The following is a 22,568-nucleotide window of genomic DNA, read 5'->3' as shown; positions in this document are numbered from 1 at the left end:
CAAACTTGTAATGTGCGAGGTTGTAAAAAAACGGGGGGGGGGTGCTTAACTTAATTCTTTGTGTATATATATATACTAGCAGCTGAAGTGACCGGCATTACCCAGGGAATTTCAATGAAATATGTATCATGTATCACAAAATCACAATATGGTTATGACAAAAACACTTGGAATACATCTTTCAATCCTGACAAATTTCACACTCACTATCTCTCCCAAAAAAGACTGTCTGGCAACCCCTTCCCCCTCCCCATCTCCTTTCTTAACAATCCACTTGAGGATGTTCAGTCATTCAAATTCCTGGGTCTTACTATCAGCCATGATCTTTCTTGGGCAAACCACAACTCAATGTTGGCCTCCAAAGCCACTGACTGACTGGACATCCTCCGTCATACAAAGTCCTTCCCTGGCACACCTGAACTCCTATCCACCACTTGATGGAGTACTGCTCTACCCTCTGGGCTCGCTCCGCTGGCTCACACCTTGCTCAACTTTGACGCCCTTGAAACCAAGGCCTTTAAGATTATTGGAATCTCCCATGATGAAGTGGAGTCTATGGGCCTATCACTTCACCATCGCATACAAGTCGGTGGTCTCTCTGTCTTCTACCGCCTCCTTTCTGGTCTTGTACCCTCTGCACGTTTTGTCCCACCTGACCTCTCTCTCCCTGCCAGGTTTCCGCAGGGTGCACGCAGTCCACCATCTACCCCCTTCTAGTGGAACTACCTAAATCCAGGAAGACTGCTCACCTCCACTCATTCGTTTTTCTCTTTTTTTCTTGCCTATGGAACCATCTTCAACCAACCAACTTGCCTGTGGAACCTCAACCAACAATCTCATTCTTCCCTCCAGGTCTTCAAGACAGCTGTTCATCACCATCTCATATCGTCCCCAATCTAAAACCACGATCTTTTCTATCCCCGTTAACCTCCCCCCAAATTTCCATTTTTACCTTCCTGAATGTTTGCTTCTGTATCCATCTTGTCCACCCCAGGCGTCCTTTCCTGCCCCCTCATTTGTCCCCACACCCCTTATTTGTCTTTGACTCCCTCTATTTTGTTGCTCCACTCTTGGGATATCTATATATACACAAAGAATTAAGTTAAGCACCCCTACACAACGAATTAAGGTAAGCACCCCCTAATATATATTCTTTGTGTATATGTATACATTGGCATATATTCTAAGGTATGTGAGATCAAATAATGATTGGTATGACATTAGCAATTATCCATTGATGAAATTGAGTGATCAAAGTGAAAAAAAGTGATTGGTTGAGTCAGTGATCCGATCACGTGGGTCCTACACACGTTATTGACGCAAAGATCGCTAGAGGTCTTCTCAGAACAATGACTGTACGTTAGAAAACATAAACGTCATCCACACTGTCCGTGATGGACCTATAGCTCCATACTTAAATTGAGGTGAAAATATGCCTAAAATTCCCAAAAAATTTCACCTTAAATTATTCAGAATAAAATATTGAAAACGGCATGATTGTTATGTTTTTATGTGACCATAATATCACTTCTCCAGAAAATATAGCAATATCATGGGTATATTACACTGTTTTGACGACAACAAACTTGTAATGTGCGAGGTTGTAAAAAAACGGGGGGGGTGCTTAACTTAATTCTTTGTGTATATATATATATATAATTTATATAAATCTCTCTTTTTCTCTACTGTTCCTTTGTTCTGTTGCATCCTGATCCGTTCAGTGTTCTAGCTCTTCCATGAGCCTGAACTGTGTAAAAAGAAACAAAATCAATAAAAACTTCTCCGAATTTGTACAATTCAAGCAGGAGTCAGGAGATTTCATAAAAACTTCCTCAAGAATGGCAATAACTTCAAAGACCATTCGGAACGAAGCAGTAGAACATTTTCAGAAGCAAATCCAGATGAGAATGGCAAAGGAGGCCATAGTTCTTCTCCATCATGGATGAGGCCCTGGACTCGAGCACAAGTGAACAACTGCCCTCATAGTTGAGATCGATATCTGAAGATGTGGAGGCATGCGAAACGTTTATGTCTTTCACAAGAGAAGGCACATCCGGTCATGCCACCGCTGAACAAGTTCCGAGTCGGTTGTGCCGGCTTAGTCCTGTCTTCGGTTCCGAGTTGTAATACGTTGAGCCGAATAAGTATAGCAGCAGCAACCATAGGAGACATATAGCTACAGTTCATTGCTTTTAATCAGCTAAATCTGGCTGTTGTTACCGGGTATCATGAAGCCAAAATCTCAACTATGTTTGATGACGTCAAAAGATTTTCACTGTTCTTTTCATATTTGCCGAAGTGTCTCACCTTCCTCAAGCAGAAACACGAGTTGCAACCTGGACAGTTTTTATTTTATTTGTATACAAGATTGAGGCTCCTGTAAGAACTAACATTGATCAGAAAAAGACAAACTGGCACATAAAACATAAGATAAAGGGAGCAGGAGACAAGATGGAGAGAGGGAAGCACACAAGTACAACATTTGAGAGCAGGGACATCGGGAGATCTGTGGGAGGGAGAGGGCTTGGGAGGAGGAGGCATGGGAGGGTTGAGGTAAAAAACAAACACGTGGACACTGCCAGGACTTCCAGGAAAGAAGTTGGTATTTCAAAAAAGTGGATCTGGGGTGAATTAACGGGGGTAGAAAAGATCAAGGTTTTGAATGGGGGAAGATAAGAGATGGTGGTGAACAGCTGTTTTAAAGACCTGGAGGGAGGAGTGGGATTGAATAGAGTGAGGGAGTTTGTTCCAGAGGTGGAAGAAAAGAGGAATGAAGGAGTGAAGGTGAGCAGAGAGTCTTGATTTTGGCAGTTTAACCATAAGAGGGTTGCTGGCAGATCTTGTGCGACCGGTAGGAATATTTGGGGGACAGAGCACATACAGAGCTGGGGGAGCAAGGCCGGAGAGGAGTCGGTAGAAGACAGAAAGACCACCAACCTGCCTGCGGTGAGTGAAAGGCCCTCGGAGTTAGCTTCATCATGGGAGATTCCAATAATTGACTAGCATTTGCCTTTCCAAATGAATCCAACAGATTGAGCCTTTACATCCTTGAGACGCACGTTCCCAAGCGTAGTAGCTACCCGTGAACACTTTGCTGATGACAAATCAAGTGATTCCAGAGTCAAAAAAGAAGTTCATGGCTTGTTGTCTCAAATCACTTATGACTGGCTTCTGCCATTGGTAATTGTCAAACATGATGTCACGGTACTACACAAGCTAACAGTAGTGCTAGAAGAGTAGTGTATGGAGTTCAGTCATCAAGCTGAGCATGTCATCACTGAAGCGAAGCAGATCATCAAGAGGAGACGGGATGCCAATCAGTAACCGTGAGACATGGCATTACCAGGCGAGACAAAAGTGGGTTCGTGCCAGCTCTGGCGATACGGATGAGCATCCTTGACCATGTAGTCAAGAGGAACGGCAGAAAAACAGGCCCAACTGGCCAGCCCAAGATGGGAAACAGTACTATCTATCGGCAGTTATCCTACCGTTTCTAATCCATGTGCCGAATTAACTTAAAAATTGCTTCCAAGAGTTGGAGGTGTATTCTGGAGTGCACACAACACCTGCAGCCACGTAAAGCACATAGGGGTTTGGAAAGACCAAACCAGAGAATTTGGCAGCAAATTCCTCAGAATAAATTAATAATTGCAAAAGGAAATGCTCGCCTGGGAAGCCAAATGAGCAAGCAACATGGTACCGGAAGAAAACCTACCAAATGACTGCAGGAGCAGTTAAAGGAGCTCCATTACCCTCCAGCTCCTAACCTATCAGTGCTACTTAGGGTACTGTTCATACTTCCTGTAAGAACATGCAAAGCAGAGTGTCGCTTCAGCACAATGAGGAAATTGAAAACCTACCTCCAGTCAACAATGAAGAGTGAATGGTTGACAGACATTGCTCTGATGAACATTGAGATTGACCCTCATGATCACGTTGACGGAAGTGTAAGGATCTTCCGAAATATGCATCGCCAGTGTTTGGAATACCCCAAACATTTTCTACCATTAGCCCCAGGATGCATGACCCGGGTTCAATGGACCCAGCTGCCCGTAGAATGCCTTTGGGCCATGCATCCAATTTAGATACTTTGTAATAACTGCATCAGTCATTCCTGAAGTTCTGTAAAGATGTCGGTTATCCGATGGTGTATGCTTTGGTATAGTTTACACATCATAACTACTTAAACGCTAGAACTTCTGGTGGCTTCGCTCCCTGGAACCCACCAGGGTTCATACAGCAGGCCACCAAGTCCCATGATGTGACAGCTCTCATTACGCATTCCCTACGCAGTTGGTACCTTGCCCCCCCCCCCCCTTTCCCCTAAATCATGGGTCTGGATCCAACACTGTCAAAAAAAAAAAACTATTCACAAACTCTGTTAAATACAACTTTTATCCATTTACACCACGAGCACCAGTAGTGGGGGATCCAGTTAATAAACATTACGGTGGCGCCATCATCTGGGGAAGGTATGAGAGTACATCAGATCATCCCCCATCAACTGCATGAAAACAAAGTAATGTACTTGATTTGATCATGCCCGAGTGAAGATCAAATTGAATGCAAAGGCTTTAATTACACCCCAATAGTTCAGTCGGTCCTGAGCTCGCAGGAAAGTAGCGCACATGGCTTTAGAGTGGTGTTGGCAGGGTTTGATTCCCGACTCGACTATAAACTTGTTGTTGGGGACTCAAGTCCGGTTGTCTAGGTCTCGTTGAGGTCCAGTGAGAATCCAGTCCAGTACATGCGGCATAGAGATCCGAGATGCGGGACACGCATGAATATTTTTTCCACCTCTCACCTGCATGAGAATGGGGTCTCCCATCGGTACACCGTGCGCTTTACCCTCACCCCCACCCAGACTGAGCTGTGGCGCTGTTGACTCTATAAAGAGCATCACGACACCCAAGTGGACTGTAGCTGGTATTTCTGTCTTGTCCCTCTCATGGTCCATCTACTGCAGTGTGCTTGAGGGCTCGTTAAGGAAAAGTCTACTTAAGGCTCTTCTGTCCATACGAAACTCTTTGTGCATATTTCTGCATCAGCGAATAAATTGTATAGAAAATGTTTGCGTGTTCCCCGTTCACCCTCTCTTCTTTCTTGAATACACACATTGATTAACTGGGTCTCGTTTGACTTTTTCTGTGATGCCATGATCGATAAGCCGTACAGGCTTGGAATTCCTATAAAGGACAGATTTGGTGTAACGATCAACATACTAATCAAAACCCCCTTCCCCCATCGATCACGACAAAGCACTCAAAGTAACCATTGTGTGTGTCTCGGTGGGAGGAGGAATTTGGCGTGTCACTTGATAGAACCAAATTGAGTTAAGTAAAGGTGCTACGAGGCCCTTGAACCGGCTGGGTGCGTCTGGGCCGATTGGCCGAGGCGACCGCCTTAACAGTAGCATAACTTCACCAGCTACCGAGGAGCTTTTCAAACTGGCTATCCTAGCTGCTGGCAATTGCAGGTGGACATCAAATAGCCAAAGGTTTCTCTCGAACGAGTACCCAGACCAAATTCCAAAACCCTCCCCTAATGCATAGGAGACTCACAGGGCCATTTCTCAATAATGATGCAACCAACAGATTATTTTTTTTGTATACAAGATCGAGGCTTGTGTAAGAACTAACATTAATCACAAAAAACATAAACGGACACATAAAACATAATAAAGGGAGCGGGAGACAAGATGGGGAGAGGGAAGCACACAAGTACAACATTTGAGAGCAGGGACATCGGGAGATCTGTGGGAGGGAGAGGGCTTGGAGGGAGGCGGCATGGGAAGGGGGGGGGGGGGGGGGTGGGTGGGGGAGAGGTATAAAACAAATGGACACTGCTAGGACTTCCAGGAAAGAAGTCGGTATTTCACAAAAGTGGATCTGGGGTGAATTAACGGGGGTAGAAAAGATCAAGTTTTGGAAGGGGGAAGATAACAGATGGTGGTGAACAGCTGTTTTAAAGACCTGGAGGGAGGAGTGGGATTGAAGAGAGTGACGGAGTTTGTTCCAGAGGCGGGAGAAAAGAGAAATGAAAGAGTGAAGGTGAGCAGAGAGTCTCGATTTTGGCAAATTCACCAGAAGAGGGATGCAGGCAGATCTTGTGCGAAGTAACCATTGAGTATTTGGGGAACAGAGCACAGACAGAGCTGGGGGGGCTAGGCCGGAGAGGAGTCAGTAGAAGACAGAAAGACCACCAATCTGCCTGTCTTGAGAGAGAGAGAAAGGCCCTCAGAATCAGCTTCATCGCAGGAGATTCCAACGATTCTGAAAGCTTTGGTTTTAACAGCGTGAAGCTGAGCTAGGTGTGAGGCAGGAGCATCAGCCCAGAGGGAAGAACAGTATTCCATTGAGCTGCGGATGAAAGCCTTGTATGTGGTGAGGAGGTCAGATGTGCCGAGGAAGGACTTCGCACGACGGAGGATGCCCAGTCGGCGACTGGCTTTGGAGGCCAGCTTGGAATTGTGGAGATCGACCTAATCATGCTCTGAGACAAATCTGCATTTGATGCCAGTGCCTACCTTGCCACGCCCAATGTAGACCGAGAATAAAAACTTTGTAACGTCACCCATTACCTTTAAAACTACGAATATGAAACGGATTTTTGATACACAAAATGAATTACCATCTTCAGATCGATACCATCGTTACATTGGCTTTAACTTTTGCACATTTGAACCTTCATACAAGATAGCTTTCTCTTTGACCTTTCTTTATATATTTACCGTGACAATAATAAAGGCAAGGATAGCAGTGGCAAAGAGTGTTCATGAAGGTGAGGCACCTACTTACCGATAACAACAATTGAAACGTGGTGAATGCTGCCGAATGGCTGTGAAAATGGGACAAAGAGCAAAGTGATGGAACATAAGGTAGTACCAGAAATGTGCATTCCAAGGAGACTGCCAACAAGCCAATAAATAGATAGCGAGAATATCAAAACAGAAGGTATACCAAAAAGTAGTCAACAACTTGTAGTGACGACGAAGACAACGGGATTTGTGCTCCACTGGTAAGGATGAAGGTAGAAGATCGAAAAAAAAAAGTGAATTATTGAACATCTTGATATCGTTTGGTTCACAGCATGCTCCAAGAAACAAGGGACTGGAAGAGATGGACATTCACCAACAGCATCGACCCCACACATTAGCAATGGTAAGTGATGGTCCAAAAAAACATAGCTAAACATAACCAGACCTCGTGGCATTTCATATAGAGCAGGTTAAGAGGGTGGTTTGAGTGTCCACTCGAGTTTTGTAGGTCTATGCTGCTTCCTCGCTTGACACTCAGCATCTAGACTAGAGGATGGAGCATGGACAAACCCTGTGGGTTTGCATTAAATGGCTAGGAAGGGAATGGGGGAGCGAGGGGGGTGGGACAAGAGGGGAGATTTTTCCTTTAAATTGCCACGCTGACTGCGGAGAGACAAGTGACATCACGATATTGCGTTGCGGGGAAATTATATCACTTTTCCCGAACCTTCAAATCTGTAAAGAATAAATAAATAAATAAATAAAATAATAAAAAGAGGTTAAAAATAAAGTTAAAATGATTTCTTCTTGTAAAGGAGATGTCAAAGTGAGGAGAGGAAAACAACCGAGATCTTCTTAATTTTGAATACAACGAAAATACCCATTTGTTTGAACGATATTTTCATTCCTTCGGAAACTTTAAGTAAGCATCTCAAAGTATTCAAAAAGTCATGAAAAGAAGTTCAGCTGAAGGTTCACCTCCCTTGAACTCCTCAAGGTAGGTACACAACCTTATCTTGTATGTGGTCTTCCTGTCTAAAACAAGATTTAAATCACTCCACATCAAAACAACCGCACCATTTTGTTTAACCATCAATGAATTTTTTTGTTGTTTTGATTCTTTAACCGGTTGAGAACTATCTTTTGACAAGGCCAAACGATGTCTTTTAAAACATCTCGTGTTCCCTTATCTTTCCAAGCACAAGAAGTTCAACACTTTCTAAACACCAGCTCCGGTGCATGTCCCTTGAAGCAAAGCGCCACAAAAGCTTTGGCACACAGATTGGCTTCGACCGCAAACATGCAAAGTATTCTTAAATAAGAGCATTTTCAGATTTGTGGTTGCTTTCTTTTTCGAGAATGATAGCTTGCAGGATGATGATTGGACGAGCTCCAAAACTTGGCATGCCAAAAAGTTTAATGATTGGTCGGTGTGCCAAGCACAACAGCAATAAATAAAACAATGCTCGGTGCCAAGCACGACGCTTTAAAATTGAGAAATAAAGAAAAGTATTAGACATGAGAAAATGTGTTGCGGATGGAGAGGGCGGAAAATTAGGATATACAAATAAAGCATCGTATACATGTGTGTGCAAAATTGGTGGCACGCACGTGAAAAGAACTCGAGGCCCGGACTTCCAGGCAAAATGTAATCGACTAATACGCCGAAAAATAAGGTATACCAAAAAAAAAAGAAAAAGGCATCAACTTGTAGCGACGCGGAAGGCAAGATTTTTCACCTTATGCACATATTATGGTTCCTGAGCAAATCCAAGAAGCTTAAATTATGGAGACACTCGCCTCATACACCATGAACAGTCTACATTTCCTTCTGTTCTCATCAAGCAATTCAAACATGGAGGTCACTTGAGGTATGTGCCAAATAAACAATATAAGGTTCTTGAATATTACTCACATCTTGATTTAAACAATTTGAATTTCCATACTTTTTGAATCCAATAACTATATGTTAACGAATTTATTTCTAACAACAATTTCTTGACTGTACACCTCGTCTCCCACCCCGTCTCCCACCCCCCCCCTCACCCCCCCCCTCACCCCCCCCCCCATGACGACAACTGATCAAAATGAAACCGTTCACCCTGGGAAAACAGGGACATGGGGTACTGGGGTGGTAATACAACCCCACACTTGACACCCAATTTGTGGATCATCATCACGAGCATAATACAATTGTTAAGCCTCGCTTCCATTTACACAGTGGAACAGTTCATTACTCCCTTCAATAACCTCGGATTTTGCAAACTTTGTGCTGTATGGCACAAATCGAGGAAATCCAGGCAAACCTGCAATTTAAACCCTTCATAATAGCCGAAAAAGTAGGTCCACCAAAATGAGGTTTAAAAAAAAAAAAAAAAGCGATGAAAATCTGTATAAAACAAATAACTCTGATGGGATCGAGGACAAGTAGAAAAGGAAGTGTAGTTCATATATTAATATTCTGCCCAGACTTATCAGAACAAGAAAATATATGTTTAAGGTCGCTTATTGTAAATTATTCTATCCAGCAATTAATCGGGACAAAACATCCAATTTTGTACTCAAACGAGACGAGTACATTCATAGGCTGGAACTCTGCTGGGCGGTGCAATTCCTTATGGATAACATCGGCCATTTTGACTCCAGCAGCCAAGCAAAATGTTCACCGTGAGTCTTCAATGGAAGGTGTTGGTTCTCACAGTGTTCTTTACGCTACGTTTAGGTTCACCCGCACATTGATGGCAGCCATCTCGGCGATGAAGTATCGGAAAACGAACGGGATCGTGATCAGCTCTACGGCATCTCCCTGGTGGCACATTTTGCAGATCCACGTCCGGCGGCCGAGGCGCGTTTGCGCCCATTCCGGGGGCGGTGCTTCTAGGCACGGAGAGAGCAACGAGCAGCAGCGCGTGCAGACGTGCGCCAGCGAGCGATCGGAGCAGGCGAGCAGGCGGTCGTGAAGAAGAAACGAGGTGCCGTGCGCCAGTAGAGCGTCACGTTCCATTTCACCAAAGCGAACGCCACCCTGCAATTGACGTCCTCCCACTGGCTGGCAGGTCACACGATCACGTGCACCCGTTGTTCGCACCTGATGCCGAGAGGAAGAGAAAACTACCTGATAAATGTAAATGACTAAAAAGGCCTAGCTCGCACAACATTTCTCCGAGAGAAGGCATAAAAATGGATTTCGATTCAACAAAGGGATGCCTCCCCACAAAGTTAGCAACATTATTTGGGTCATCATACTAAAATACGCCATTTCTGCCTGTCTGTCTGATGAATTTTTGATGCCAATACATCCCATCCTTACTTATCCAATCTCAACCAAACTTGAAAGGATGACCAAGGGTTACATAATGAAGGTTGCAGCGCATTCATTTTCCCCCCTCTCCAAGGGGGTTTTCTCCCCCGAGCAGATTTCTCCCTGCCGTGATCCATCCGTCAATGGGTTGCGTGTTGAGGTGGATATCAATGTTAAATTCGCTTTATCGTGGCGTTTTTTTCACGGCCGCTTCGAATAACAAAACTAACGACAATAGCGTAATATTAATGTTATTACAAAACAATATTAATACCAATAATATCCCACCTCCCCAAGGGGTTTTTCCGGCGAGTCAACGTATATAAATAGCTTATCATGGCGTTTTCGTGGGAGCAACGGCCTCTACCAGAAATGAACATTAATGAACAGTAATGAATATTATGAACCACAAACACATCTGATTAGCTTTTTAAACAGTCGCTAATGCTGTTTATAACGTCAAATGAAGAAATTTGGAGAAATCCCGCCCGACATGCGTGAGGTAAGTTTTACTTACAGAACTGAGCGAAGATCTACTGTACTCTATATAAACCACAAATGTTGGGTTAATAACAAGGCCCTTTCTGGCACTAACGTGGTGTGTTTCGTAGTGAACTTTTGAAACTCGCTCCTTTTGTTCAACACGAAACTGAAAGAGAGGAAGCCCGGGGTGTGCTCATTTACCAAGCCGCTAGCTAGCGCTTGCCAAGCCAGTCATTCCTTAACGGTTTTGAATGGAGTGCTTGCTCGAATGCTTAAACCACTTGGCGATCTCTCCACAAGAACCTTGGTAAATGAACACACACCCAATGTTCTTGAGATCCGACCATAGATCGACTGTAATCTATGTATCCCAAAGAGGAATGACCCTTTCTGCCCCTCCTGTAGTTAGCGGGTGTACTAGTAAATTTAAACGATAAAAAAAAAAAATTGATTCATTGTTAAAAGGCACAAAAAGTCTGGTGTTGGCTTTGCGGTTAGGGTGTCGGCTTGGGATCCTAGGATCCTGGGTTCGAATCCCGGTCGATCGCTGAATTAACACCAGGGGGGTTGACAGCCTGTCATCCTTCCGAGGTCGGCAAATTGAGTACCAGCTTGCTGGGATGAATGATCACGGTGTGTACCCCGATTTAGAATAGGTACACTGTATCCCTGCGCATCGAAGAGGCGACCAAGGGTTGGCGTCAGGAAGGGCATCTGGCCATAGAAACATTGCCTCAAACAGGGAACCATGATTGTCATGGGGCCCGCAAGGCAACCCCCGCTCTAGCGGGGAAAATGGCTTTAAAACGATCATTCATTCATATTTTTTGTTAAAAGGCACAAAAAAAAATTTGAAGAAAATAATTAATGAACAGACACCATGTTGTCAATTGTACATTCATTTTAATACACATACATTCTCTGGATCTCTTAAAGAATGTTTTAAAGCATCCAACCCACCTGAAACTTGTCAGACACCATGTGGCGCAAGCGTTGATAATAGACGATCCCAAAGAAAATGTCAGCCTCCAATTCAAGCCCGCTCAGGCCACTATACATGCGCTCTGTTCCCAGGTGGTTATATCCTGCTGCACGCATAAGCTCTCCAAAGTACTCGATGGCCGAGGGCCGAGGCTCACCGTCTGGACAAACGTCGAACAACACAATGTAAAAAATGCGAGAATTGCCACGTTGGTAACGGATAGTAAGCAAACAGCCAGCTCGTTTACCAATGACGCTCAAGGAAGAAAAAGAGTAATCCGACTGGAAAAGACTGGCAGGAATAGATTAGAGCAGGGGTTCTTCATCTTTTTTGAGTCATGGACCCCTTTGAGAATCTGGTGAAAGTTACGGACCCCTCCCCAGAAAAATGCACATCAGCACATAAACACAAAATTTTGCATACATATATTAAATACATATATTGCATACATACATATACATATATTGATGGGTAATTGATTATATACAGTATAATTATACTGTATAGGAAAAAGAAAACATGGATCTGAAGATACTATAAAGTTTTAAACCTCACTCGTATATGAGAAGATTCCTGAGTCGTGACAAGCCGTGGAAAGTGAGAAATAAGCACTTAATTTTGGAGTGGCACTGGATGGCGGTCGTGCAAACGACGATACCAAACTGTAAACACGAGGTCGAGCGGCCAGCGCTAAAATCTGGGGCACGGTACATTTTCTTCAATTTATATCGACGGGAACTATTCTGGAAGTCATAACTTGACGACGATGATGACTGCATGTTACCTGACTGTACACTTAGTATCATCCCATTTCAACCTACCTTACAATATCTACTAGTCTTCAGTAAGCAAGAATAAGTACATAACATCCTGTACATAGACAAAAAATAAAACGTTATTTTTTAATAAAAAGCTAGCGAAAATAAATTTTAAATAATTTTCATGCGCCTGGTTCACGGACCCCCTGAAGCGCATCCACGGACCCCAAAGGGGTCCATGGACCACAGGTTAAGAACCCTTGGATTAGAGGAAGCACACTAGTCTTTGACCTGTCAAGCCTGGGTTCGAATCTCAACTCGGCTATAAATGGCAGCCACCATGGTGTTTTGCATGTGAGGCATATGTGCTGCCATCAGGTGGATGTTCATTCTGAGGATCCGTCTATCAACAAACATCCCAGCATCATTCAAAAAGTGTAGGGTTCCATTGGCACCCTGGATTCCAATTCCCTGGATTCCTGGATCTGGATTCCAAAAATATTTTCAGGATTTTAATGGCAAAAAGGAAATTCTTTCAACGAAAAATTTTAAGCACTTCTCTTAAATAGATTTTTGGTTTTGTTGAATGAATCTGCTACTTCTGTGAACCGAATATTTTGTGGATGGCAAATGCAGAAATTAACATGTGGTTGGCCTTGTATGAAAACTGGATCACGCAGGTACACTCCAACTCTTTGCAGAGTTTGATCTTGAGCCTTATTTATTTATTTAAAGTTGTGCCAAATGTGAGCTCTACTGGGAATGAGCGTCATTGCCAAACAAATGGGAAGGACTCATCAGTGGGCTGGGTTGCAATTCCGGGAATTAGCACAGTTTTGTGTGATCCTGCAATTGTTGCCCTAAGTAGTTGTTTGTTGATGATGGCCAATGGGCGACCCTTCTGTATTATCACACTATATTCAGCCTTGACAACTTGAGCTTAAACCAAAATTACGTAGCAAAACCTTAATTTGTTGTATAAATTGCCCATCTCTTTATCTTGGCCAGACTGAATTGGAGGACTTCCTTGTGGAAGAATGGTGCCACATTCCTGCAGAACAGTTCCTGGCCTATGTTGACTCCATGCTACGTCATATCCTTGCCATCCCGGATGCCCATGGTGGTCCAACACCCCATTACGTGACATTCTGTAGACGTTTCCATTTATTTGTCCAATACGTATGGATATATGTACACACACGCATACCTATATACACATATGAATGTATGTCCTTGAAAGACAGATAATCACAACAGCAAAATACAATACCTAATAATATATTATACATTAGTTAAAATGGAACTTATGGGATTAGCTACAGTCTGTGATAGACAAAGAATTGCCCAGTGCCAATCGCTGTGTCTATAAGCCTGGTGTTGGCTTAGCGGTTAGGGTGCCGGCTTGGGATCCTAGGATCCTGGGTTCGAATCCCAGTCGATCGCTGAATTAACACCAGGGTGTTGACAGCCTGTCATCCTTCTGAGGCCGGCAAATTGAGTACCAGGTCACTGGTAATTCCCTGTGTCGCAAGAGGCGACTAACAGGGTTGGTGGCAGGAAGGGCGTCCGGCCGTAAAACATTGCTTCAAAAGGGGACCATGGTGCCCCAAAAAGGCCAATCCCTGCATTGCGGGGAAAAATGTCCTCGAAAGGTGGTTCAATCGCTGTGTCTAACTCTAAAAACTGCTACTCGTGCCATCATTCAGTCTACATATGCTTTCGAAGCATTTATACTGCCAGCCACTCCCCCCATCAGAGTGGAAACTGAGTGCATGTGACCGATGAGAGTGTGGGAATCCAGAACCTGACAAAAGCCACTATGGGACTGCAACGTCTGACTTTGATCCTTTGTCGTTTTTGGCAAAAACCTCCAGTTATTCAAGCCTTTCCACTTTCTGCTCCTTGGTTCTCACAGTTTTTGAGATTCACTTTTATATTTTGATTTTCTACATAAAGATTCCATAATCGTGCCACCCTCTTCAGGCAGTTGGCATAGTGCAGATACTAGAACCCTGTTTCGGTATTCATTGGTCATACCTTCTCTCAACAGAGTTGAGTCGTGCTGCTTTATATTCACTAGGGCGTGCCCGTACTATATATATATCTAAAATTATATCCCCCCCCTCTATTTACATGAAATGGTTTGGTCCATTCGCAAAGCCAAAGCGAACGGCTTGCGAGTACGGTGACAATCCCCCCCCCCCCCCCCCTCTATTTACATGAAATGGTTTGGTCCAAAGCGAACGGCTTGCGAGTACGGTGACAATCCCCCCCCCCTCTATTTACATGAAATGGTTTGGTCCAAAGCGAACGGCTTGCGAGTACGGTGACAATCCCCCCCCTCTATTTACATGAAATGGTTTGGTCCAAAGTGAACGGCTTGCGGAGTTTGGTAAAGAAATCGCCATAGCGTGCACAAACGCACAGGAAAGCGAAAGAATCGCAAATTAGTTTTAAAACATAGTTTAACGCCAACATAGCGGCAACATAGTTTGCCAATGTGAAATAAATGAATACGCTCTCAAATGTGCCGTCCGAGGCAGAGTCTGTTCGCCACGTTCGGCACACGTGATAACTCGCTGCTCTCTGATTGGTTGAATCGTTTTTTGGACATAGCTCGGTAACTACTTGTCCGATTAATATGAAACCTTGAAAAGGCACATCCTCGGGTCCCCAGCAATATACCTGGCAAGTTTCAAGTATATCGGACCCGTGGTTGTCGAGAAACAGCGGTCACAGACACACAGACATACAGACATACAGAGATTACTGGAATTATTATATTCATGAGTTCAACGATTTGGGTGAGAATAATTACAGTACAGTAAACCATTGTCCAACGTGGGGGGGTGGGTTCCTGGAAAACGGCGCGTTGGACAAAAATATGTTGTTCAAGCTTAAGACCTTATGAGATCAATGGGGATAGGGTAACGTGACCGCGGAACGCAACATACGGACAAATATTTTGTATGTTCTTCGTTAATATATTCCATCAGAGCGAATACTGAACTAAAGGGGTACATATTGTATATACAGTCACGTGAAAAAGTAAGTACACCCCATGTAAAGTTTTGACTTTTTCAACATAAAGCCATTTGATCTTCATTTCAACAATATTGAGAGATAAAGGTGATATAATATAACAAATATCATGAAACATTTACATTTTGTGGTCCATTGTATAATTTAAATAAACATAAATGCAAATTTCGCATGTGGAAAAAGTAAGTACACCCCTACATTTATCACTACTTCAAATACCTAAAATTAGAATCAGGTGCACCAGCTCAGGTGCAAATGATTAGAACATCAATAGAGAGGATCTTGGAGGATCCTGTCTTATTTAAACCTCAGACATTTCGTTTGGTTTGCTCTTTGTTGTTGAAGTGTGCGGCATCATCATGCCTAGATCAAAAGAGCTCTCTGAGGCCTTCAGAAAGAAGGTTATAGATGGCTACGAGTCTGGGAAGGGATTTAAAAAGATCTCCAAACAATTTGAAATCAATCATTCGACTGTCCAGAAGATCATCTACAAGTGGAGAAGATTGCAAACAACTGCCAACTTGTTCAGGCCAGGCCGCCCCAGCAAGTTCAGCCCGAGAGCAGACCGCAAGATGCTGAAAGAAGTCTCTAGGAACCCCAGAATGTCATCACGGGACCTACAGGTAGCTCTTGCCACTGTTGATGTCAAAGTGCACGAGTCTACCATTAGAAAGAGGCTGCACAAATTTGATCTACATGGGAGGTGTGCCAGGAGGAAACCTTTGCTGTCCAGAAAGAACATCAGGGCAAGACTAAAGTTTGCCAATGAACACCAAGGCAAAGACCAGCACTTCTGGACCAATGTGGTCTGGACAGATGAGTCAAAGGTAGAGCTATTTGGCCACAGTACCAGAAGACATGTTTGGCGAAAACCAAAGACAGCATTTGACCACAAGAACCTGATACCAACTGTAAAGCATGGTGGTGGCAATATTATGGTTTGGGGCAGCTTTGCTGCATCAGGGCCTGGGCAGCTCACCATCATAGAATCCACTATGAATTCTTCATTGTACCAGAGGGTGCTTGAGGATAATGTGAGGCCATCTGTCGGAAAGTTGAAGCTCAACCGAAGGTGGACCTTGCAACATGACAATGACCCTAAACATACCAGTAAATCCACCAAGGAATGGCTGAAAAGAAATCAATGGAGGGTTCTGGAATGGCCAAGTAAAAGCCCGGATCTAAATCCCATCGAGATGTTGTGGGGAGATTTGAAACGAGCTGTGCATGCAAGAAACCCCTCAAACATCGCACAGCTGAAAGAATTCTGCATGGAGGAGTGGGCAAAAATTTCTCCCAGTCGATGTCAGAGACTGGTAGACAGTTGTAAGAAACGCCTACTTGAGGTTGTTTCTGCCAAAGGGGGCAATACCACCTGCTAGAGCCAAGGGTGTACTTACTTTTTCCACATGCGAAATTTACATTTATGTTTATTTAAATTATACAATGGACTACAAAATGTAAATGTTTCATGATATTTGTTATATTATATCACCTTTATCTATCAATATTGTTGAAATGAAGATCAAATAGCTGTACGTTGAAATATGTTGAAAAAGTCAAAACTTTACATGGGGTGTACTTACTTTTTCACGTGACTGTAGATAGATTTGTAGGCTGGGGGGTTAAGTTTGTTGGGTGGGAGGCTGTCGAACAACGTGCAAGGCCTTCATCTGCATCTCAATAGAATACGGATGCATTTCCACAAAAAGAAGTGCAAGACGATCCTTGAAAGACTTGAACAGGCTGTGTAAACCCGCCTTCTGCTCCTTTGAGATGTACATCCTGTTATCCTTTTCCTTGTAGAAAAGCCCCGTTTCATCAGCGTTGAACACCTGTTCAGGAGCATAACATTTTTCTGTTTATAAGCTTTGGCTTAAACCGATATATAGCACGATATCTCAAAAAGTTATGAACGGATTTGGACGAAACTTGGTGAATAGGTTGGGTGTGCGTCTCGGGTGAATTGATTAGATTTTGGTGTTGATCCAGATCTGGACCCAATAATTTAAAAATAAATGATTCTTCACGATTGAAAGATGGAACCAAAAACGATATATAGCATGTCATTTCAAAAAGTTATGGACAAGTTATAACAAAACTCGGTGGAAGAGTTATGACAAAACTCGGTGGAAGAGTTATGACAAAACTCGGTGGAAGAGTTACGACAAAACTCGGTGGATGAGTTGTGACAAAACTCGGTGGAAGAGTTATGACAAAACTCGGTGGATGAGTTGTGACAAAACTCAGTGGAAGAGTTATGACAAAACTCGGTGGATGAGTTATGACAAAACTCGGTGGATGAGTTATGACAAAACTCGGTGGAAGCGTTATGACAAAACTCGGTGGAAGCGTTATGACAAAACTCGGTGGAAGCGTTATGACAAAACTCGGTGGAAGCGTTATGACAAAACTCGGTGGAAGAGTTGTGACAAAACTCGGTGGAAGAGTTATGACAAAACTCAGTGGAAGAGTTATGACAAAACTCGGTGGAAGAGTTATGACAAAACTCGGTTGAAGAGTTATGACAAAACTCGGTGGATGAGTTATGACAAAACTCGGTGGATGAGTTATGACAAAACTCGGTGGATGAGTTATGACAAAACTCGGTGGAAGCGTTACGACAAAACTCGGTGGAAGAGTTATGACAAAACTCGGTGGATGAGTTATGACAAAACTCGGTGGATGAGTTATGACAAAACTCGGTGGATGAGTTATGACAAAACTCGGTGGATGAGTTATGACAAAACTCGGTGGATGAGTTATGACAAAACTCGGTGGATGAGTTATGACAAAACTCGGTGGATGAGTTATGACAAAACTCGGTGGAAGAGTTATGACAAAACTCGGTGGATGAGTTATGACAAAACTCGGTGGATGAGTTATGACAAAACTCGGTGGAAGAGTTATGACAAAACTCGGTGGATGAGTTATGACAAAACTCGGTGGATGAGTTATGACAAAACTCGGTGGATGAGTTATGACAAAACTCGGTGGATGAGTTATGACAAAACTCGGTTGAAGAGTTATGACAAAACTCGGTGGATGAGTTATGACAAAACTCGGTGGATGAGTTATGACAAAACTCGGTGGATGAGTTATGACAAAACTCGGTGGAAGCGTTATGACAAAACTCAGTGGAAGAGTTATGACAAAACTCGGTGGATGAGTTATGACAAAACTCGGTGGATGAGTTATGACAAAACTCGGTGGAAGCGTTATGACAAAACTCGGTGGAAGCGTTATGACAAAACTCGGTGGAAGCGTTATGACAAAACTCGGTGGAAGAGTTGTGACAAAACTCGGTGGAAGAGTTATGACAAAACTCAGTGGAAGAGTTATGACAAAACTCGGTGGAAGAGTTATGACAAAACTCGGTTGAAGAGTTATGACAAAACTCGGTGGAAGAGTTATGACAAAACTCGGTTGAAGAGTTATGACAAAACTCGGTGGAAGCGTTATGACAAAACTCGGTGGAAGAGTTATGACAAAACTCGGTGGAAGAGTTACGACAAAACTCGGTGGAAGAGTTATGACAAAACTCGGTGGATGAGTTGTGACAAAACTCGGTGGAAGAGTTATGACAAAACTCAGTGGAAGAGTTATGACAAAACTCGGTGGATGAGTTATGACAAAACTCAGTGGATGAGTTATGACAAAACTCGGTGGATGAGTTATGACAAAACTCGGTGGATGAGTTATGACAAAACTCGGTGGAAGAGTTATGACAAAACTCGGTGGAAGAGTTATGACAAAACTCGGTGGAAGAGTTATGACAAAACTCGGTGGAAGAGTTATGACAAAACTCAGTGGAAGAGTTATGACAAAACTCAGTGGAAGAGTTATGACAAAACTCGGTGGAAGAGTTATGACAAAACTCAGTGGAAGAGTTATGACAAAACTCGGTGGATGAGTTATGACAAAACTCGGTGGATGAGTTATGACAAAACTCGGTGGAAGAGTTATGACAAAACTCGGTGGAAGAGTTATGACAAAACTCGGTGGAAGAGTTATGACAAAACTCGGTGGATGAGTTATGACAAAACTCGGTGGATGAGTTATGACAAAACTCGGTGGAAGAGTTATGACAAAACTCGGTGGATGAGTTATGACAAAACTCGGTGGATGAGTTATGACAAAACTCGGTGGAAGAGTTATGACAAAACTCGGTGGATGAGTTATGACAAAACTCGGTGGATGAGTTATGACAAAACTCGGTGGAAGAGTTATGACAAAACTCGGTGGATGAGTTATGACAAAACTCGGTGGAAGAGTTATGACAAAACTCGGTGGATGAGTTGTGACAAAACTCGGTGGAAGAGTTATGACAAAACTCGGTGGAAGAGTTATGACAAAACTCGGTGGAAGAGTTATGACAAAACTCGGTGGAAGAGTTATGACAAAACTCGGTGGATGAGTTGTGACAAAACTCGGTGGAAGAGTTGTGACAAAACTCGGTGGAAGAGTTGTGACAAAACTCGGTGGATGAGTTGTGACAAAACTCGGTGGAAGAGTTATGACAAAACTCGGTGGATGAGTTATGACAAAACTCGGTGGATGAGTTATGACAAAACTCGGTGGAAGCGTTATGACAAAACTCGGTGGAAGCGTTATGACAAAACTCGGTGGAAGAGTTACGACAAAACTCGGTGGATGAGTTATGACAAAACTCGGTGGATGAGTTATGACAAAACTCAGTGGAAGCGTTATGACAAAACTCAGTGGAAGAGTTACGACAAAACTCGGTGGATGAGTTATGACAAAACTCGGTGGATGAGTTATGACAAAACTCGGTGGATGAGTTGTGACAAAACTCGGTGGATGAGTTATGACAAAACTCGGTGGATGAGTTGTGACAAAACTCGGTGGATGAGTTATGACAAAACTCGGTGGATGAGTTACGACAAAACTCGGTGGATGAGTTATGACAAAACTCGGTGGATGAGTTACGACAAAACTCGGTGGAAGAGTTATGACAAAACTCGGTGGATGAGTTACGACAAAACTCGGTGGATGAGTTACGACAAAACTCGGTGGATGAGTTACGACAAAACTCGGTGGATGAGTTACGACAAAACTCGGTGGATGAGTTACGACAAAACTCGGTGCCGTTCTGGTTGCTTTTTGAATTGATCCAAAGTACATGTTTCTCGAGGCTCCTAAAACCAAGCTCTGCATTTCTTGCATCTCCTCTTTCTGCTCTGTTCATCTCTTTGCCCGACATCACCTTCTGTCTGTTTGGAAGTCGGCCAACATCGCTACATTGCACTAACTGTGCAAACAATAGAATATTCTTAACTAAAGACCTATTGGCTTTCTACCAATTATGAGGTAAGGACATTCCTGGTCACCATAATCAGAGTTGACATATAATCCGTCATTTTCTGCAGTGGCCTGTACTCAGACTGTCATTCTAGCCTGGATATGCTGCGTCTGCTCTCCCAACAATGGATGGAGGCCCTCAATATCAGATATAAATATTCCTCAACTTTTCTACCTTCATGAACTCTCCCCAGGCTCACCACTTCCCCACAAATCCAGGATCCCAAAATCTGGTTTTACCTGAAACCGCTAATTTTTCAAGCTTAAACTATAATTTAGAGATAAAAACGAATCACATCACATATCACTAAATACTTGTCGCTAAGCATAGTGAAGTTGGGATTGTTAAGGAATCTAGAAAAGGTGCCTCATTTAAGGTGTTGGTACATCCAACATTTTTTTTTTTTGTATACAAGATCGAGGCTCGTGAAAGAGCTAACATTAATCACACAAAAAGTCAAACCGACACATAAAACACAAAATAAGAGGAGCCGTAGACAAGATGGGGAGAGAGGGGAAAGGACACAAACACAACATTTGAGAGCAGGGACATCGAGAGAACTGTGGGAGGGAGAGGGCTTGGGGGAGGTGGGAGAGGTATAAAACATATGGACACTGCAAGGACTTCCAGGAAAGAAGTTGGAATTTCGAAAAAAGTGTATCTGTGGTGAATTAGCGGGGGTAGAAAAGATCAAGGTTTTGGTTGGGGGAAGATAAGAGATGGTGGTGAACAGCTGTTTTAAAGACCTGGAGGGAGGAGTGGGATTGAAGAGAGTGAGGGAGTTTGTTCCAGAGGCGGGAGAAAAGGGGAATGAAAGAGTGAAGGTGAGCAGAGAGCCTAGATTTTGGCAGTTTAACCATCAGAGGGTTGCTGGCAGATCTTGTGCGACCTGCAGGAATATTTGGGGGACAGAGCACAGAGAGAGCTGGGGGAGCAAGGCCGGAGAGGAGTCGGTAGAAGACAGAAAGACCACCAACCTGCCTGCGATGAGTGAGTGAAAGGCCCTCGGAGTTAGCTTCATCGCAGGAGATTCCAATGATTCTGAAAGCTTTGGCTTCAACAGCGTGAAGCCGAGCTAGGTGTGAGGCAGGAGCACCGGCCCAGAGGGGGGAACAGTATTCCATTGAGCTGAAGATGAAAGCCTTGTATGTGGTGAGGAGCTCAGGTGTGCCAAGGAAGGACTTCGCACGACGGAGGATGCCCAGACTGGCTTTGGAGGCCAGCTTGGAAATATGGTTTTCCTAAGAAATATCATGGCAGATAGTGAGACCCAAAAGTTTGAGCGACAGAACTTCTTGGAGAGGATTGTTCAGAAAGTAGATGGGAGGGTTTTCCAGTCGGTCTTTTCGGAGAGACATCGTAAGAGTGTGAGATTTATCAGGATTGAAAGACATGTTCCACTTGTTTGACCAGTCTGTGGTTTTGTCCAGGTCTGCAGAGAGTGAGGAGGCTGCAGACTGCCGATCTGAGGGATGAGGAATGGAGCGGCAGAGAGTGGAGTCATCAGCAAAGAGATAGAGAGGATTTCCCAGAGAGTCTGAGAGATCATTGATGAAGACCAGAAAAAGCACAGGGCCCAGAACACTACCTTGGGGAACTCCAGCCAGAACAGGAAGGGGCGATGAGAGAAATCCATTCAGGGCCACACGTTGACTACGACCAGAGAGGAAGTCCGCAAGCCAAGGGTGGAGATTTCCATGGATACCATAAGAAGAGAGTTTGGCGAGCAGAGCTGGGTGCCAGACCGTATCGAAGGCACGTGATATGTCGAGGGAGACGGCTCTGATTTCCTGTTTGGCATTGAGGACCTCCATCCATTGTTGAGACAGCAGAAGCAACATGTCCAGAGTAGAATGACCTGGTCTGAATCCAAATTGATGATCTGAGATCAAGCCATTGGAGATGAGGAAGGATTTGATTTC

The 22,568-nt window shown here is 43.7% G+C and overlaps 1 protein-coding gene across 1 annotated transcript in view; it reads right to left on the bottom strand.

Moving 5' to 3' along the window:
- Positions 1–8,156: 8,156 nt before the first annotated feature.
- The window catches only part of POLR1B (RNA polymerase I subunit B), a 100,654-nt gene continuing 86,242 nt past the window's right edge, over positions 8,157–22,568 (bottom strand). The window contains exons 16-17 of the mRNA XM_068128407.2: positions 11,502–11,683; positions 8,157–9,845 (exon numbers count right to left, since the gene is read on the bottom strand). Coding sequence (XP_067984508.2) covers positions 9,465–9,845; positions 11,502–11,683 — 563 coding nt within the window. The 3' untranslated portion in view covers positions 8,157–9,464. The remainder of the gene's footprint in view (positions 9,846–11,501; positions 11,684–22,568) is intronic.

This window comes from Myxine glutinosa, chromosome 9, assembly GCF_964187855.1.
Source record: "Myxine glutinosa chromosome 9, kmMyxGlut1.1, whole genome shotgun sequence".
NCBI lineage: Eukaryota > Metazoa > Chordata > Myxini > Myxiniformes > Myxinidae > Myxine > Myxine glutinosa.
Note: the sequence above shows the minus strand (reverse complement) of the source record. Positions and strands in the feature narration are given on the sequence as shown.